At 28.8% G+C, this 16,674-nt stretch overlaps 2 protein-coding genes across 2 annotated transcripts; both read right to left on the reverse strand.

Annotated features, from left to right (window-relative positions):
- Nucleotides 1-3,091: 3,091 nt before the first annotated feature.
- Nucleotides 3,092-5,701, reverse strand: LOC100815192 (thaumatin-like protein 1). The gene is made up of 3 exons (XM_014775264.3): nucleotides 5,155-5,701; nucleotides 4,375-5,008; nucleotides 3,092-3,655 (listed from the first exon to the last, which is right to left on the reverse strand). Exons 1-3 carry the CDS (start codon nucleotides 5,195-5,197, stop codon nucleotides 3,415-3,417), a joined length of 918 nt encoding a protein of 305 aa, XP_014630750.1. The 5' UTR covers nucleotides 5,198-5,701; the 3' UTR covers nucleotides 3,092-3,414.
- Nucleotides 5,702-10,914: 5,213 nt separating this feature from the next.
- Nucleotides 10,915-13,017, reverse strand: LOC100815720 (uncharacterized). Its single transcript, NM_001255370.2, has 8 exons — nucleotides 12,917-13,017; nucleotides 12,636-12,805; nucleotides 12,494-12,556; nucleotides 12,361-12,380; nucleotides 12,221-12,265; nucleotides 12,074-12,126; nucleotides 11,191-11,327; nucleotides 10,915-11,096 (listed from the first exon to the last, which is right to left on the reverse strand). The coding sequence occupies exons 1-8, from the start codon at nucleotides 13,005-13,007 to the stop codon at nucleotides 10,944-10,946; spliced, it is 732 nt and encodes a 243-aa protein (NP_001242299.2). The 5' UTR covers nucleotides 13,008-13,017; the 3' UTR covers nucleotides 10,915-10,943.
- Nucleotides 13,018-16,674: the final 3,657 nt, after the last annotated feature.

The following is a 16,674-nucleotide window of genomic DNA, read 5'->3' on the forward strand; positions in this document are numbered from 1 at the left end:
TTCTTTAAGAATTATGTTTTTTTTACAGACATCATACGTGAAAGAAAAATATATTATAATTTAATATTTTTAGAAATATTTTCTTGTATGAAAATTATTGATAATTAATTTTGTAGAGTTTACATGATATATATTATTACTGTAAAATATTTTTGCACATATTTAGTAGAAAAATATTTTATCATCACATTATATTAATGAACAAAATGATATAATAAAGGGTTTATTATGTTTTTAGTTTTTAAATTTTTGGTTTTTTTCTCTGAATTTTTTTTCATCTATTTTTAGTTTTTTAAAAAAATTTCATCCTTATTTTTAGTCCCTTGAGAAGATCAAAATTAAGGATGATAAAAAAGTTAAAGGACTAAAAGTAAAGATGAAAAAAATAGTTAAAAAACTAAAAATAGATAAAAAAAAAATTTAGAGATTAAAAACAAATTTTTTAAAAGTTTAAGGACTTCTCTTTCTTACAAGAAAAAATTTTAGGTACTAAAAATATAATTTATCCTATAATAAAATATAATATATTATTGAAATTTTATTTAAATATTTTTATCATATATGAAGTGCATATGATAGTGAAGGAACAACGTCATTAATTATGTCAATAAGTTTCTTCACGTGAATATCTAGAATATTCCATAAATATAAAATATGATACAACACATTTAACAAGATTGACTTATTAAGAAACATAATCAACATTAAGAAATTATAATTTAGTTAATTAAACAGAGTGTGTGTAAATTATTATATTATAAATTTTATAATAATATCTTTTAATTCACTAATAAAAAATAAAAAATAATTAACCACAGGCCAATATAGTTAGAAAACCTAAAACATGAACTCATTCACTTCTCTTTCCATTCCAAACAGAAATCTTATTAACCATGAAGCAGCCAAATGACCCATGGAAAAAATGAGAGAAACAGCTAATAAAATATAATATATTATTGAAATTTTATTTAAATATTTTTTGGCATTGTTTGCTAATTAATGTTCTTTGGTTGTGAAGAACCACCTTAAAAAACATCGTGTGATGATATTTTTACAATTATTTTCATTAGAAATCTTAGAATGTGTGCTAATTTTAAAATTACATTGAATGAACACAAAGACAGTCCTTGTCTATGACCGTCTTTGTTGACCGTTGATTTATTTTTCAGTTTTTAGTTGAGTCAACATCCCTGTCCCTGTCACTTTATTTTTCAGTTTTTAGTTGAGTCGCCGGAGTTCTCCCCTTGCGCCGCTGCAGCAATGTTGACGAACTCCGCATCCGGCGGTGACGCTCCTTCTCGCGGTTTTGATACGCCGAAGTGGGACCTTGAATCGGCGGCGCTGCTCCACGCGATCTCCGAGCATGGCGGGTACGCGTACGTGAGCATGGCGGCGCTGGCGGCAAGTTCTGGAAGTTGGGCTGAAGTAGGGAAAACGCAAAAGACAAAAGAAGGGTGTTCCGTCCTGGCGGCGTGGTGGAACTTCATTCACAGTAGGTGGCTTGCGTTTTGGATCAACGGTGTCGTGCGGAAACAGAAGCTACGTTTAAGTAAGCATCTTAAACCTTACTCTCTTTCGATTCTCAATCGCTCTCAATCAATTGCAGCATAATTGGGGGTGCCATTGCTATGATTTGTGTGCAATTACTTTGAACTGTAGAGACAAAATCATTAATAAGATAGCTTTCAGAGAAATGGTACAAGGAGTACCCGGACAGACACAGGAGATTGGCTGCAAACGTAAGTATCTTCAGCTTTTTGTGTTTGGAGGTTTTATTGCCTTGAATTTTGTTTACATCATTACATGATGTATATTTAGTCCTTTTTTTTTTACATTTGATTTAATTAACTCCAGTTAGATCAATAATGTGGTTATCAAACTTACACAGGCAACACTTGATGAATCATTGTACGAGCTTGCTGGGGAGCTGGTCAAGCAATATATCTTATACAAGAGATCATGGTATTTTCCTTTCCGTTATCTATTTTTTTTGGGTCCTCTGGTGCGGTTCTTGCCAAGATTTGGTAGGGATATTTTCCTTTCTTGTTATTTTCTTCTTTCAGCTTTGTCAGTAATATATTTTATCTAAATTATCAATAATAATAATATATAATATAGGTTCAATTTCTTTTCTCCAACGAGAGTTATACAAAACAAATCACTCTCTCGCTTTTTAAATATAATATTTATATTAGGTAGTATCTAGAACAGTTAATTAGTTGAATAATGTGCTTAAATTATTATATATTTATGATATTTTAAGTGTTTTCTACAAACTGTAAAAAAAGTGTTTTCTAGAAGAAAATCTAATTTAGACCCATATAAGATTTTTTTTAAATAAAAATTGTAACTTTTTAGTTGCCAAATCAATAACAAGAATGTAGCAATAAGAATTACTGTTTGACTAAACATTCATTCATGATAAGGATATGCAGAATCTTTTGAATGGGAAAACAAAAAGTAAAACAAAGAGGAATGGCAAAATTGGGTGAACCCTAAATGTGGCTGAGCCAATATCAGTTCAAATTAAAATAATAATAATAATTATTATTATTATTATTCTGTTTAAAAGAATGTCAATCTTATCCCACTTCTAATGAAAACGGTAGTATAGTAGTGTTTCCTTGGTATTTTTCTATTCAGATTTTCATTTTTATTCAGAGTGTTTCCTTGGACTGAATTTAAAGAATAAATAACGCTCAAACTATATCCTTTGAAATTCTGTGTCCTAGTATTTTGGCACCCATTTTATTGTTTAGATATGGGTTTATTAGGTTGGTTTTTTGCTATAACTTGATAAAATTGATCAATTATGCTCCAAAAGATCTCATGATATTTCAGGAGCTTGTCTAGATTTATGCTGATATTTTCTTTAGGCTTGTTTCATTTTGCTCCATTATTGAATGCTATTTTTTGTTATCAGCTTCCAATGGGAACATTACAGAGCCGTTTGGATGCTGACTTTCTCCTATCTCATATGTGCTCTGTTAAGTTTAAGGAATGGATAGTTGTCCTGGCTACTCTCTTAAGACGTTTTGAGGTATGTTTGGCTTCTCTATGTACAGGACAGTGAGATAAATGAAATTATGCTGACATCATTTCATCAAAATTATGTTGAAATTATAAGGAAAAACTGGAACAGAGATAGAGAGAAAAAAAAAAAGAATAATAGATACTTGTAAATGTATGTTTGCTTCAAAGGTACATTCTGAGTTTCTCAATTGAAAGTAAAAGCAATATAAAATATAACAAATAAAAAATAAAAAATACACGTAAATGGACCATGAATATATGGGCAACAAGAAATATGTGGGAGAGAAATATAGATGGGCAACAAGAAACTAATTCAGGCAACAAGTAAAACCAAAACTAATTCAGGAAAAGTAAGGGCAATAAGAAAACCTTGGCCATACTCTAATGCCCATCAACCATCTCAACAATACTATTGGCAGTATTTTGTTGGGGATCGTGGGTTTTAGCTTTAGCTCTTCCGAAGAACATGTTGATTCTGCATTCTCTATTTGGTGAGCGATACCATATGTTGCATGCGCAACAACTTAAAATAGAAACTGAGAACACAATAGGTATGAGTATCTTCATCAGGAGCAAGAGGACGTAGTGGGATGAGCGTTCCACCACCCCAGCTGGAAATTTTCTGCATGAAAAATTCAAACACCCAAATCCAACAAATTAACACCAAATTAATGCTCAAGATGAGAGTTTGCCTTTGGATTTTTTTTTATATTAATAAAAACTAGGCAATTTTTATTAATTATGATGATTTTTTCTGTTACTAAAATTAAGAATACAAAAAAATAATGAAAATGTATAAAAATCATTATGACCTGTTCACTTGTACGGATCAACATACTAGTTAATTAATTAACACAAGTATAAAGTATTAAATTAAATTAATTAATTCCCGGCGTGAACTTTAATTGTGGAATTTTAACGTCAAATTATAACAAATGTGAACCTTTTTTTGTGTTTATGTGTGTGATTAGATGTGAACTGTTTTGATTTAGTAGACAACACTACACTCATTTGTACTGTTGGAAAGGGCTAATAAGTTTCTTTTTCTTTGCCTTTAAAAAGGGGGATAATAATATCTAAATCTATATTAATACATTTAAAATCATTTTAAGGCTTAGACTCATTTTGCCGGTTTTTATAATTCAACGATCGACTTAAACCAAGGTTAAAAAAAAGACTCATCCATCCATTTATACTGACAAAACAAATAATAAATTTATAAAATTAACGTTTATAAATTTTGTTATTCATCATTAATATTCTAAAAAAATATAATGAATGAACATGACAAGATAATTATAATAAAACAGGGAGTAGTATTTATTAAGAAATTAAAAGTACCTCTTGGAGAAAGCGGGGCAGAAAGTAATGGTAAAATCGGCAGAGACACAAGTGAAAGAGGCATTGTGATAAGCATCAGGGCATCTAGTTTTTAAAAAGTGTGAAAACAAGTTGGAATTATTGCTGCATGGCTCATGAACCTCGCACGAGCTTTTGCAACCCACAACGCCCTCGCCCTCTTTTATCACCTGCAGCTCCACCGGACACTTTTTGTTCAAGTTCCTCCGGCAACCAGTCGCCCTACAGTTTTCGGCTCCTATTGCGCTCCGCGGTTCCACCACCAGGGGGAGGTTGAAACCGTCCACGAGGCTCACGTCGAAGTAATCCAGCCCGCCAGTGCCATTTAGAGTGAACTCTGCCAGAGTGACTGGTGCGGTGGCGCCGCCACATTCTACAGTGGAGGAGATGCAATCACCAGTGACGCACGTGAAACTTCCGGTGATGTTGTAGGAGCAGAGGGTCCGGCCCCAGAGTCTGCCGGACCAGGTTGGAGGCACTTGGATGGTGTTGGTGTCCCCTGGTTGGAGAACCAAGCCCGGGGTGTGGACCGGCAAGCTTCTGGCAGCAGATAAAATGGCAGGCCAAACTGTGTAGCTGCACTTGTTGGTGACCATTAATGTCGCTCCGTACGAACCTAGAGAATAGAGAAACAAAATTATTTATTATGATAAATAATATGATTTAATAAAAAAAACTTCCAGTATCAACACTTATAATAGAAATCTTCAAAATAAGTTTTTTTTAACAACCCAAAACAAAAGACAAGTATATGAATAACACCTGATAGGAATCCCAAGAAAAACACCACAGTAGTAAAAGCCATATTTGATGAAATTAAACAGACAATAAGATGAATGTAGGAAGAGGGGGGGGTATTTATAAAGATTTTTTTGTGTAGCGGAGCGAAGACGTCTAGGAGCAGAAAGGCAAAGACCTTTTCGACATTTATTACTACTTGGCATTCATGCGAAACCCAAGCAAAGGCAACTCTCAGATTTTGTCATTGTCAATGTCATTTTTTTAGCCACAGGAAACTTCATAGAAATAAAACGAAAAGGTCTTTGCCTTTACGCTCCTAGACGTCTTCGCTCCTCTAAACAAAAGAATCTTTGACTTTTAATCTTATTGTTTTGACGAAAAGGTCTTTGCCATCAATCATTCCTATTCCTTTGAGATTTACTCCTTAAAGTGATATGAAGTTTTTTTTATAATAGAAATCTTCAAAATAAGTTTTTTTTAACAACCAAAAACAAAAGACAAGTATATGAATAAATATCACCTGATAGGAGTCCCAAGAAAAACACCACAGTAGTAATAAACACTTGAGTTGAAGCCATATTTGTATCAGTTTACATAATGTTTAAGGTTATAACACAAGAATTTATTTTCTGTCATCAATCTTAAGTTATAGGCACGTGGCTTCATCATAGTCATGGGTGTCTTGCTTCCCTGTTTGTATCCTTCTCATTCAGCGATTTGTCAACTATTGAACTTATCAAATCTTCATGCACCTTTCACTCTCAAGTCTAGCTCATTGTCAACTATTGTACCATTTCTCTGAAAGCTATCTTATAATGGATAGCAACAAGATTGCAATTGCAGTTATAAGATAACGTAACAGGAAAGGAAAAGTCAAAAGTCAATTCCTTCTGACATAACCTTCTAGATTGTGTGGAGATGAGTCAGCTGTTTCATTTGTTTTTTTCCTATATTGCAGAAGAAGAATATGCCATTGTTTTTGATGAATTTCATATTGCATTTAATTTTTGTTGAATTTGAAATCTTTTTTTTTTCTACGTACAAATACATCACAAGTTTGCACGCGCTTTGTTGTATTTGAAATCTATGCTTCTCTCTCCAATAAATTATTAGGTTGATTCATTATTTATGATTTCAATTAATAATTATATGCTAGGTAAATAATTATATATTTATTTTTTAAATTAAAGATATACTTAATAATTATTTAACAAAAATTAATTGTATTATCTTTTAATTTAAAAATTCTTAATCAATTTAAAATATTAAATTACTTATATATTACATAATTATTAATTAAGACGATAAATAGCGTGATAATTCTAAATCACCCCATGTAACTCATTGAATTGTTACAGCGACGCCGGTCACATTGACTGTATTCGGCTCCAAATAATTTAAGGAAAAAAATATGCTCAGCCTATGTTTTAGAAGGTGACAAATTTTCATTTTAAATATTCAGATTTGAGTGCAACCAAAATTACAAGGTGACAAAGTTTTTCTTTTCAATACTTATTTTATTTTATTTTAAAATACGAACCCAACATTCTAATTGAAAATCCTCAAAAAATAATTCCTATTTTAAAAATTACTTTCTTTGTTCCTCGGTTGGACTGTTTTACTTTTAGCAACCAAAATATTATAAGTGGCCGTATAGTTAATGAAAAAACATTTTTTTAAAGTCTCTAAAAAAAAAATACATGTTTTAGCAAAAAATAAAAAATTTATGTGCCTTTGTCTTAGCAAAAAGTAAAAACTCTACATATCAATAGGTATTTTTTATTTATTTAACACTTGACACATAAATAATTAGTGTATGTTTGGGAATAAAACAATCACTTATTTATTAAAATTGATAAAAATAAGTATTTATTCTTAAATTAAAATTAGTTAGTTTTATCTTGAACTAGAAATAAACAATTAAAATATACAAAAGCTTGATAAGTCAATTTTAATAGAATTTAATTAGAATTCTGATATCATAATATTTTTTATTATGTTAATCAATCATCAATTATTATATTAAATATCATTCACTGGTTACTATTTTAAAAGCCCCATTATAGTGTTATTTCATTGACTAATAATATAAACCTTTTACATTAATAATGTATCTAAATTAAATTTAATTAAAATATACTATTAATATAAAATTATTTTACTGATTACTTTTTATATATATATATATATATATATATATATATATTAGAATAATTATCTTAAACAATTGAACGAGAAAGTTTTTTCAACTAGAATCTTGAGAGTTTGGAAGATTTTGTTCATTAATATAATGTGATGATAAAATATTTTTTTACTAAATATGTGCAAAAATATTTTACAGTAATAATATATATCATGTAAATTCTACAAAATTAATTATCAATAATTTTCATACAAGAAAATATTTCTAAAAATATTAAATTATAATATACTTTTCTTTCACGTATGATGTCTGTAAAAAAACATAATTCTTAAAGACAACTTAATTTAAATATTTATAAGAAAAATGAATATTATTTAGACTTAATTATCAATTTCATATTTAAATTCAAATTGAATCATTTTAAAATTTAAAGATTGAATTGAATTATTTAAAATAATTTAAGGGTAAAATCAATAATTAAGCCTAATTTTACCTTGTTTTTTTATTAACCAACTATGACTAAGTAAATAATAACGTGGCTGTACATCAATAATCATTATTTAATTAGTCTTTTCCCAAATTTGAATTACATCATTTTCCAACTTGTGCATTGGACATGTATAAATTATATCAAATACTATAAATGTGTTTGAAAACAGAGCGTAAGCTTTCCCTTTCATGATAAAACGACAGAGTCTTTATTAATATCATCACTACATAATCATGACTGTTGCTGTATCTTACTGCCAGCCAACTTTTATGTCCTGAGGCATTTGGTGCTTGTGTGTGTTCTATTACATAATTTAATCTGCAACCTCTTATTTTTGTTATTGATTTTATTTATCTAATCTTTAGTACAATTTGTGTCTAAGATTAGCAATTTATATCAATAAATAAAATTCATAAAAAATGCAATCACATTGTGACTGTATTGTAGACTTGGGCGGGTTAAAACTGAATTTGATATGCGTATGCAAGATTATTAAGCTAGTCCCTGGCTAACCAATGTGTCACATGCACTGTCTACATACGAGTCTAATATACTAAAATGAGGAGTGGAAAAATGGGCAGAAAATGGGTTATACAAAACTTGGCTTGTTGTTCGACTAGCATTGCTTTTAGAGTAATAGAATAGATAGACTACTTGCTTGATTATAAATTGATTTGAGAATTAAAGGTAATTTATTAACTTTTATAAATTGATGGGGGGCGGGGGGGCAAATTTACCGGTATCTTTTAATTATATTCTTACTTATCTCTTAATCTTTAACTAATTTACATATCTATTATTGAGTGAAAAGAAAAGGAAATAAAATAGGAAATTATATAACAATTTTAATAGAAAAAAAAATATTAATTTCTATCTAATAAGATGGAACTAAACATTCGATAAATTTTCACTAATGAACTATAAACAATTATATAAATAAATTTAATATCATATTTTAACTAAATTAGGATTCAAATATATGTATTTTAACTAAAAAAATTTAAGATTCAAATATATGTATTTTATCTTTATTTATATAATGTTGAATCTTTACATTTTTATTTGATGTGAAATTTTAGTTCATTTATATTCCAACGGACAAATTAGGATTATTATTTCATGGTGTATATATTTAACGGTGAAGTTTAATATAATTAGGTCCATTAAATTTTATCAAGTCTGATCGACGATTATGCATCAAAATTCTGTAATAAATATTAACGTGACTAATTTAATTATTCATTAAATATATATAGATTATTGTGCCATCTGCTATCTAGTAAAAAATTCCATATAAAAATTGATTGTATGAAAAACATGAAAGAATGAGACCAATAGATACTTGATTTAAAGCATAATTATTAAATGATAAGCTTTTAAGGAATCAATATGCATTTATTCGAACCATGTTTAAGAATTAAGACGGTTAAACTTGCATTTCTCAATATCTTTTGTGTCAATAAACATGGATAAATATATATTTTTTGTCATTAATTTGTATTTTTAGTACTTCCAAATTATCAGTGTACCTACTCTTTTGTCAGAGTGAACGCATGCACACTTTCATTTTCATAAAGTCAAATGTATTTTTCTTAAAATTTATATTTCATACTTATAATTTTATGTGTTTGAATTTCTAATTTATTTTAATGTGAGGATAAGTAAATATACCTACTTATTTTAATAAAATCATAAATATTTATCTTAAAATTTTATATTTTATATCTATTATTTTTATGTCAACATATTAATTACCTTATTTTATGTTAGATTTTGTTTTAAATTATTTGCCCCGATCGACTCCCATTCCTAGATCGGCCCAATTATAGTTATTTATTAACAAAGAACTTTAATATATAAATAAACAAACTACAATTAAATAAAAAATGAATGTTTTCTATGAATAGGAAAAGTGTCACATCAAAACGTCGTAAAAGTTATAGATAGATATGCCTGTTTCACAACTATGATTTCTACCCAAGTAAAAAAAAATCATGAAAAAAATTCGTAATCTGATGAAACATAGTTCGTCTTCATTGAAGTTGGATTACTAGTTCAAAGTTCTTGATTCTCATTAATTACGGCTGGGTTAAAACAAGGAGAAGAGAGAAACTTGACCTTGCTGTCATTGTTATGCGAGAATTTAAGAGGAAACAAAGTGCCAACACAGCACAACTATGGTTAAACTGACGATACAGGACGTCATGGAAGCTAGGTTTATCTGAAATGGTGCATAGTTTATTGATTTAAATACATTTTTTATGTAATTTAATATTTTTTTACTTTAATTTTTTATTTATTTTGATCCTTACAAAATAATTTTTTTCTTAAAGTACTTTAACTAATATTTTTTTTTACTTTTTTATTATTCAAAATATTATCTAAAATGTTTTAAGGATGAAAAATAAAATAAATATATTTTATAAGGATTAAAATAAAAAATAAAATTACAGGACAAAAAATATATTTAAACTTAATTTATTTTATAAATTTCTACACATATATCAAGAATCAAGAGCTATCTAAGCTCTAGTTTGTGAAGAAGTCTGGCCAACTCAGAAAATATTACAACATAAAATTGCAAACAAAAGAAATAAAAATCAGTATAATGCAATAATGTATACCAATTGGTTCTGTTTTCTATTTCCTTACAAACAAGTCTTCATTTGTCTTAAGTAGAATGAAAGGTCTACTCAAACTTAAACTACACAATATGAGCAAAGTCTACTTCAGTATCATTACAATGCGATGATATCAACATCTTAAATGGTTTGGTCGAGAAGTAGACTTACACAATGTCATTTCTCCATATTTGCCAGAAGTTCACTGAAAGAATCCAAATTGTCCAGATGACAACTAGGACACACACATCTCCTTTGGAGCTCCTCACCAAGTGAGCTGTATGCCGCTTCCAATTTAGATGACTGCTTGTTTCCAGTTAAGTACATAACTCAGATGCTCCAATTATGCTAATCAATTAAAATCCTTTAACTACACTATTGATACTAAGATCACACAACCAGAGTAACTAGTACTAAAATTTGGGAGAGGAGGGATAGAACAGTGTCTTTGGTAATAAATTTTTTTTAAAAAAATATTGTTTTATTATGTTTTATGAATATAGTATATCACCTCTATATTGATGGGTCGGGATTCTACTTTTCTTGGTTGTGTAACCTATGAAGCAGAGACTATCAAAACTATTAAAACAATTGCACTAGTTAAATATTTGTAAGGATATAAGGTCAAATCCTGCAATTCTTTTGTTTCCATGACTATCATGCTCATTAAAGACACCTTTTTTTCACAATCAATCAATTGCTGCTGAACCTGCAGGTTCTCCTTAACTTGAGAAAGAGTGAAAGCTAAGAAAATAAAGATAACGAAGGAACCTTGACATTATAGGATTTGATTCTCATCTTACATTCTCATAATTTTTTTGTTCTGCTTGGTATTCCTCATCCTCTTTAGCAATTTGAGATACTACCTCTAAAAGTGTACTTTCAAGAGCCATTATAGCTACTTCAGCATCATTCTCTTTCATTGTTACTTGTGATGCATCTAAAACAATATCAAAGTGCATCCTCAGTTTCCAGGCAAAAGTCTTCACGTAGAAAAGCTTAATTGTATAGGAATACAATACGTTAAAATTCAAAGATAAAAAGAAAAGCTAGATGAGAATGAGGGATGTCTAACTACTACAGAAGATCTAGGAGGTATCCACGGGGTGAACAGGATCATCTATAATATGCAATTTTTAATATCAAGACACTATGAATTTAGGTAAATAACACAAATCAAATCTAATTATTAATGACAAATGTACAGCACCTAAATAGAGGACATTAACGCTAAACAACAAATAATTTTCAATGGGTTCTCTCACTGCTGTTAAATTTAATCAATCCTGCTTTTCATTCTCTAATAACAATATTACCTATAAAACTTAAGCGAATTAAAATTTTCTATTAGGAGTGGAATAAAATCTTATTTAATGTTTACTATATCCATATCTTTTGTATTGAGATAGTAATACAATCATGTACCAAAAGATAAGCAGAAAGTGATTAAAAAATGAGACTACTGGCTGAGGTCACTAAAATGAGTAGCAGGAAATACAATCTGCTTCTTCTTGTTTTGTGAGAAGGAAGCAAAACAAAGTAACTAAAAACTAATCTCCTCCCTACAAGGTTACAACACAAGAATCCTCAAGTTCTGCACTTCTCATGTCCTCGTTTTTTCTTTTTCTTTTTTATATTTTTGTACATATAAAGAAAAGACTATAACAGTCAAAAGAATAACAGAACCTGTGGAAGCTGTTGAATCAATGTCGCAAGTAATAATGCTCTCTTGAAATTTCCTGCATTTACTGAGGGATCAGTAACTATTTTTGTAGCAATTATAGTACATTTCACTGATGCACAACAATATTTCGATTATCTAACACGATGAACCTTATCTTGCCATTCATATGAAGCATGTTGTGGAAGAATTGCTCACTGCAAACACACATGGAAATCTATTGAAGCAAACAATCAATTTAACTTGAAAAATGGTGGAAACGAGCACAGGAGAGTGGCGAAAGATGTGTTACCGCAAATCTGCTTCTTCACTCTTTGGTCATGAAAGGACAACACAACATACAATTACAAACAGGTCCGACGATGACAAGTTATAAACAAGAGCAAAACATTTGAAATCCGACGGCGAGAGTGAGTGAGAATCACCTTGAGAGTTTCCAAATCAGATCCGACGGCAGAGATGTGGTTTTGAATTAGAGATACTCTCGCCTGCATCAATGTGTGTTCAATTGAATTGAATTCTATTAAAGAAAGTGAGTGAGATTACTGAGATGAGAAAGAGTGTAACCTCTAGCGTTTGAGCGGAAGATTCAGTCAACATCAATTGAACTTCGAAGCCTTTAAGATCCTGTTCGACGAGTTCTTTGCAGCGCTTCGCATTTTCAAGCTCCGCATTGGCCTCGCTCAGCTCAGATTTAAGCTTCTCGATTTGCTTTCTCAGATTCACCACTCTTCGTTCTTCAAATTTCAATTTCAATTTCAATTTTCAAATTTTCAAACAAAATGAATATCATGAAGCATTGCTCTTCCTTCTAATGGAAAATTGGAAGCAATGAAATGAGTGAATACCTCCTTGAGATTTCTCAGCAGCGAAATTACGGATAAGGCTCCACAGTTGTTTCTGCGAATCGCTTCCTCTTCCCATTCCCGTTCCCGCCATATTCTACCGCACCTTCCACAAACAAACCAACCTTATTTATAATCGGTTAAATCATCTATTTAGTCTTGTATTTTATTATTTTTTGTTTGGTTTAGTTTTTTATTTTTTTAAAAAAATTATTTTAATCATTTATATTTTAAAAGATGACCAAAATTATTCTTCCGTGTGTTTTAAACTAATACCACTAATGATTTTAAAAATTTGATAGCTAAAACGGCCATAAAATGTTTTGTTTTTTCTTCTTCTCTCTTTTTCTTCCTCTTTCCGATTCTTCACTAGGCAACACACCACGCACGAGTCAAACGTGTCCTCTTTTTTTATCGTCAACATCTTCACGAACGAGTGTTTGAGAAAGGAGTGAATCTCTTACAGCACAATGAAGTTGAGGACGATGTGCTGGATCACCATGACGGAGAAGGGGTTGTCGATGAGGATGAAGTTGAGGACGATGCACTGGAGCACTGCAACAGAGAAGGGGTTGCCGACAAGGAAGAACTTGAAGACAATGTGTTGAAGCACTATGTTGGAGAAGGGTTTGTTGATGGCGAGGATGAAGTTGAAGACGATGCGCTCAGGTTCTAGTGAAAAATCGAAAGGACGAAGGAGACAGAAGAAAAAAAAGTAGGAAGATGAAGGAAAAATGTTGTATTTTGCAATGATTTTTAGCTATCAATTTTTTAAAATCATTAAGAGTGTGTTTGGATAGAGAATTTTAACTGAGTAAAGTAATTTATCAAAGAATTTAAATTTCTGTAATTTAGAATTCATTGTTTGGATGCTTTTTATGAAAAATTTAAAATTTTGGAATTTTAAAACATAATTTTAAACAACTAAAAATCTGAAATTTCAATTTTCTTCTAAAAGGTGGTGAGAAATTGAAATTCTCTGCTTACGGTGTTCTCGAAGAAACACAGCATGAACTCCTAAAATATCGATCGGGTGTGAGCATAGAGGAACACATATAACTAGCACACCAACCATATTTTCTCTTTTTTTTTCATTCATTTTTTTCATCCTCATAATTTTAATTTTTTTATTCAAACACACAATTTTGAAAATAAAAAAATTTTAATTGAAGTATTTAAAATTCTTAGAATTTTAAATTTCTCCATCCAAACACACTTTAAGGTGTTAGTTCAAAATACACAAAAGAATCATTTTGATCTTTTTTTTAAAACATAAAAAATCAAAATTTGGATCAAATTAAATAAAAAATAAAATAAAAAACTAAATATGTGATTTCGCCTTTATAATTCGTTCTCAGCACCCAAATTCAATTTGTATGTCCTTTTTTGACTGTACTGATATTTTATTTAATTTTTATTATTTAAATAATCTATTCTTTATTTTGTCACTAAAACAGTTTTAACTTTTAAGTGTTTTATTTTTACAAGCTTTTTTTTACTGAATATTTTTTACAAGCTAGTTTGTTTGGAATTAGATAGTCTATCTCGTCACTTAAATGCCGTCGCATTTTTTTTATGAGTGTTACGAATCGTGAACCTTTTTCATTTCATTCATTGTAGTCTTTATATACAAAATTCAAAAATTAAAGTAAATTTTTGTAATTGTAAGATTAAAATTATTGATATCCATAATTTCAGATACCAATTTGACATATTATTCTTTGCTTAGGCTTTTTATTGGTTAGTATGTTAGTTTTAGAAAATAGATTAAAAAAATAACTTGCATTAGAGGATCTTAAATTTTAATAATAGAATATGCATTTTCACTTAAGAAAAAAAAATTATTTTGCATCAAAGAGAGGAATTCATAAGAAGAATCTAGATCCACACATGTACGAATCTTTTTTTTTTTTTTTTACATTTCAAGAGTAATTTTTTATAAAAAAATATCAAAATAAGTAACTTTTAAAAATTACATAAATGGCTAAGTCGTGTTCTCAAATGTCCAATTATGGTAATGAAAGTTGTAATGATTCTAGAAAAAGGTAGCATAATATTCTCCTGATCATTATAAAAAATAAAATAAGGCCTCTTATATTTTTGCCTAAGTCGTGTTCTCAAATGTCCAATTATGGCAATGAAAGTTGTAATCATTCTAGAAAAAGGTAGCATAATATTCTCGTGATCATTATAAAAAATAAAATAAGGCCTCTTATATTTTTGCCTTAGTTCTAATTAATTAAGATATGTGCTAACAAGTCATTATTTCAAGTGATATTGTGATCATATTTTATTTAATGTCTTGAGTTTAAATTTGTGAATAAAAACAAAACGGTAGACAAAAGAAAAGATCTTATTAAATGTGATTAATCAAATTTTCTAATAAAAATTAATCATTAATAAAATTAATGGATATTTTATACCAATGTCATGGTAACAATAAAAATATCCCTCAAATTTTGATGATTGTTATTTTTTTGTCTAAAATTTAAATTTGTATTTGTTAGTTCAGTGTATTTTGAAAATTGTTGTATTTAATCTTTTTTCATAGACACAATTGTTTTGTGCCAAATAAGAAATATCGGATTCACATTTTTTTCAAGCTATTGACCAATCCATTAGAAAATAAGAAAATGGGTGAGTTTCTCTTACCTATACAAATGTCAAATTTCAAGTGTATAAGATCTTGTTGTATTTATATGTGAGAAAATAATCAATTTAGTAAGAGAATTCATATTAATTCTCATCGTATGCTGAAAAAGAAATGTGAGTCAACTACAATCATCTAGAACAAACATGATTAGTCTCTAACAAATAGATTAGGACACACTTGTAATTTATGATTTGTGAAAAAAAAATTCTATCCCATTTCACATTCACAGTAGCTAAAGTTTTATAGGATATTATCATTGGAGAGTTGAGAGTTGGAAGATTCTTCTATCATAATTTCCATTTAAAGTGATTTTATTTTTAAATCAAATATACAAGAACAGTTTATTGTTAATTTAATTTAACATACATTTCATCTTTATTTAATGTATTAAAATTGAAGAAGGTAAATATATTTGTGTAATTTTAGTTTCAATATTTTTTCTGTCATTTTAGTATCAAGATTTTAAAAAGTTCAAAATTTTGTTCAAATCTTCAAACATATATTTATTTTATATATATAGTTAATTAAATTACTTTTTAATTATTAAATATTAATTTGTACCGCATCACAATACTAACACATCATCTTATTCAACCATAAATAATTGACATATGTAAAATTGAGGATTTAATCAAAATTATAAAAAAAATTAAGAACTAAAATCGTCAAACAAAAATAGGTAGACAAAAATCATAAATCAAGAATTAAAGAGAGACCTAAATTGTAATAAGCTTGTATTTTATTACTTTAAAATCAAATTCATTTGACGGGATGTTTTAGTGTTCTCAAATAAAGTTTTAGATTCAAATTTTGTAGATAAAAAAATATAATTAAAAAACAAGATTCTATTAAAAATGATTAGTTAGATTTTGGGGTGGTACTTTACATACAAATTATATAATAAACAACACAATTATTTAATGAATGTTTGAGTTTGGATTTTGTAAATAAAGAAAATAGACATTTTGAGAACTTTATTCACTAAATAATGAGTCTTAATAACTAATGTTCTTAAAGTGTTGCTTAAGAAATTATTAACAATTTTTTTTATTAAAAATCATGATGGGGATGCAATGAAAATCACATTAAATATATATTAGTAACATTT

This window comes from Glycine max, chromosome 4 (assembly GCF_000004515.6).
Source record: "Glycine max cultivar Williams 82 chromosome 4, Glycine_max_v4.0, whole genome shotgun sequence".
NCBI classification, from domain to species: Eukaryota; Viridiplantae; Streptophyta; class Magnoliopsida; order Fabales; family Fabaceae; genus Glycine; species Glycine max.

Bases quoted from the DNA above. Each gene is read 5' to 3' on its own strand.
- LOC100815192 (XM_014775264.3), bottom strand. From the start codon at position 5,197: ATGGCTTTTACTACTGTGGTGTTTTTCTTGGGATTCCTATCAG. The intron at 5,009-5,154 runs GTGTTATTCATA...TCTATTCTCTAG, and splicing joins TTTCTTGGGATTCCTATCAG to GTTCGTACGGAGCGACATTA. The intron at 3,656-4,374 runs GTACTTTTAATT...TTTTTCATGCAG, and splicing joins TGCCCCGCTTTCTCCAAGAG to AAAATTTCCAGCTGGGGTGG.
- LOC100815720 (NM_001255370.2), bottom strand. From the start codon at position 13,007: ATGGCGGGAACGGGAATGGGAAGAGGAAGCGATTCGCAGAAACAACTG. The intron at 11,328-12,073 runs GTTCTGTTATTC...ATATTGTTTTAG, and splicing joins TGATTCAACAGCTTCCACAG to ATGCATCACAAGTAACAATG. The intron at 11,097-11,190 runs GTAAGATGAGAA...GAGAACCTGCAG, and splicing joins AACAAAAAAATTATGAGAAT to GTTCAGCAGCAATTGATTGA.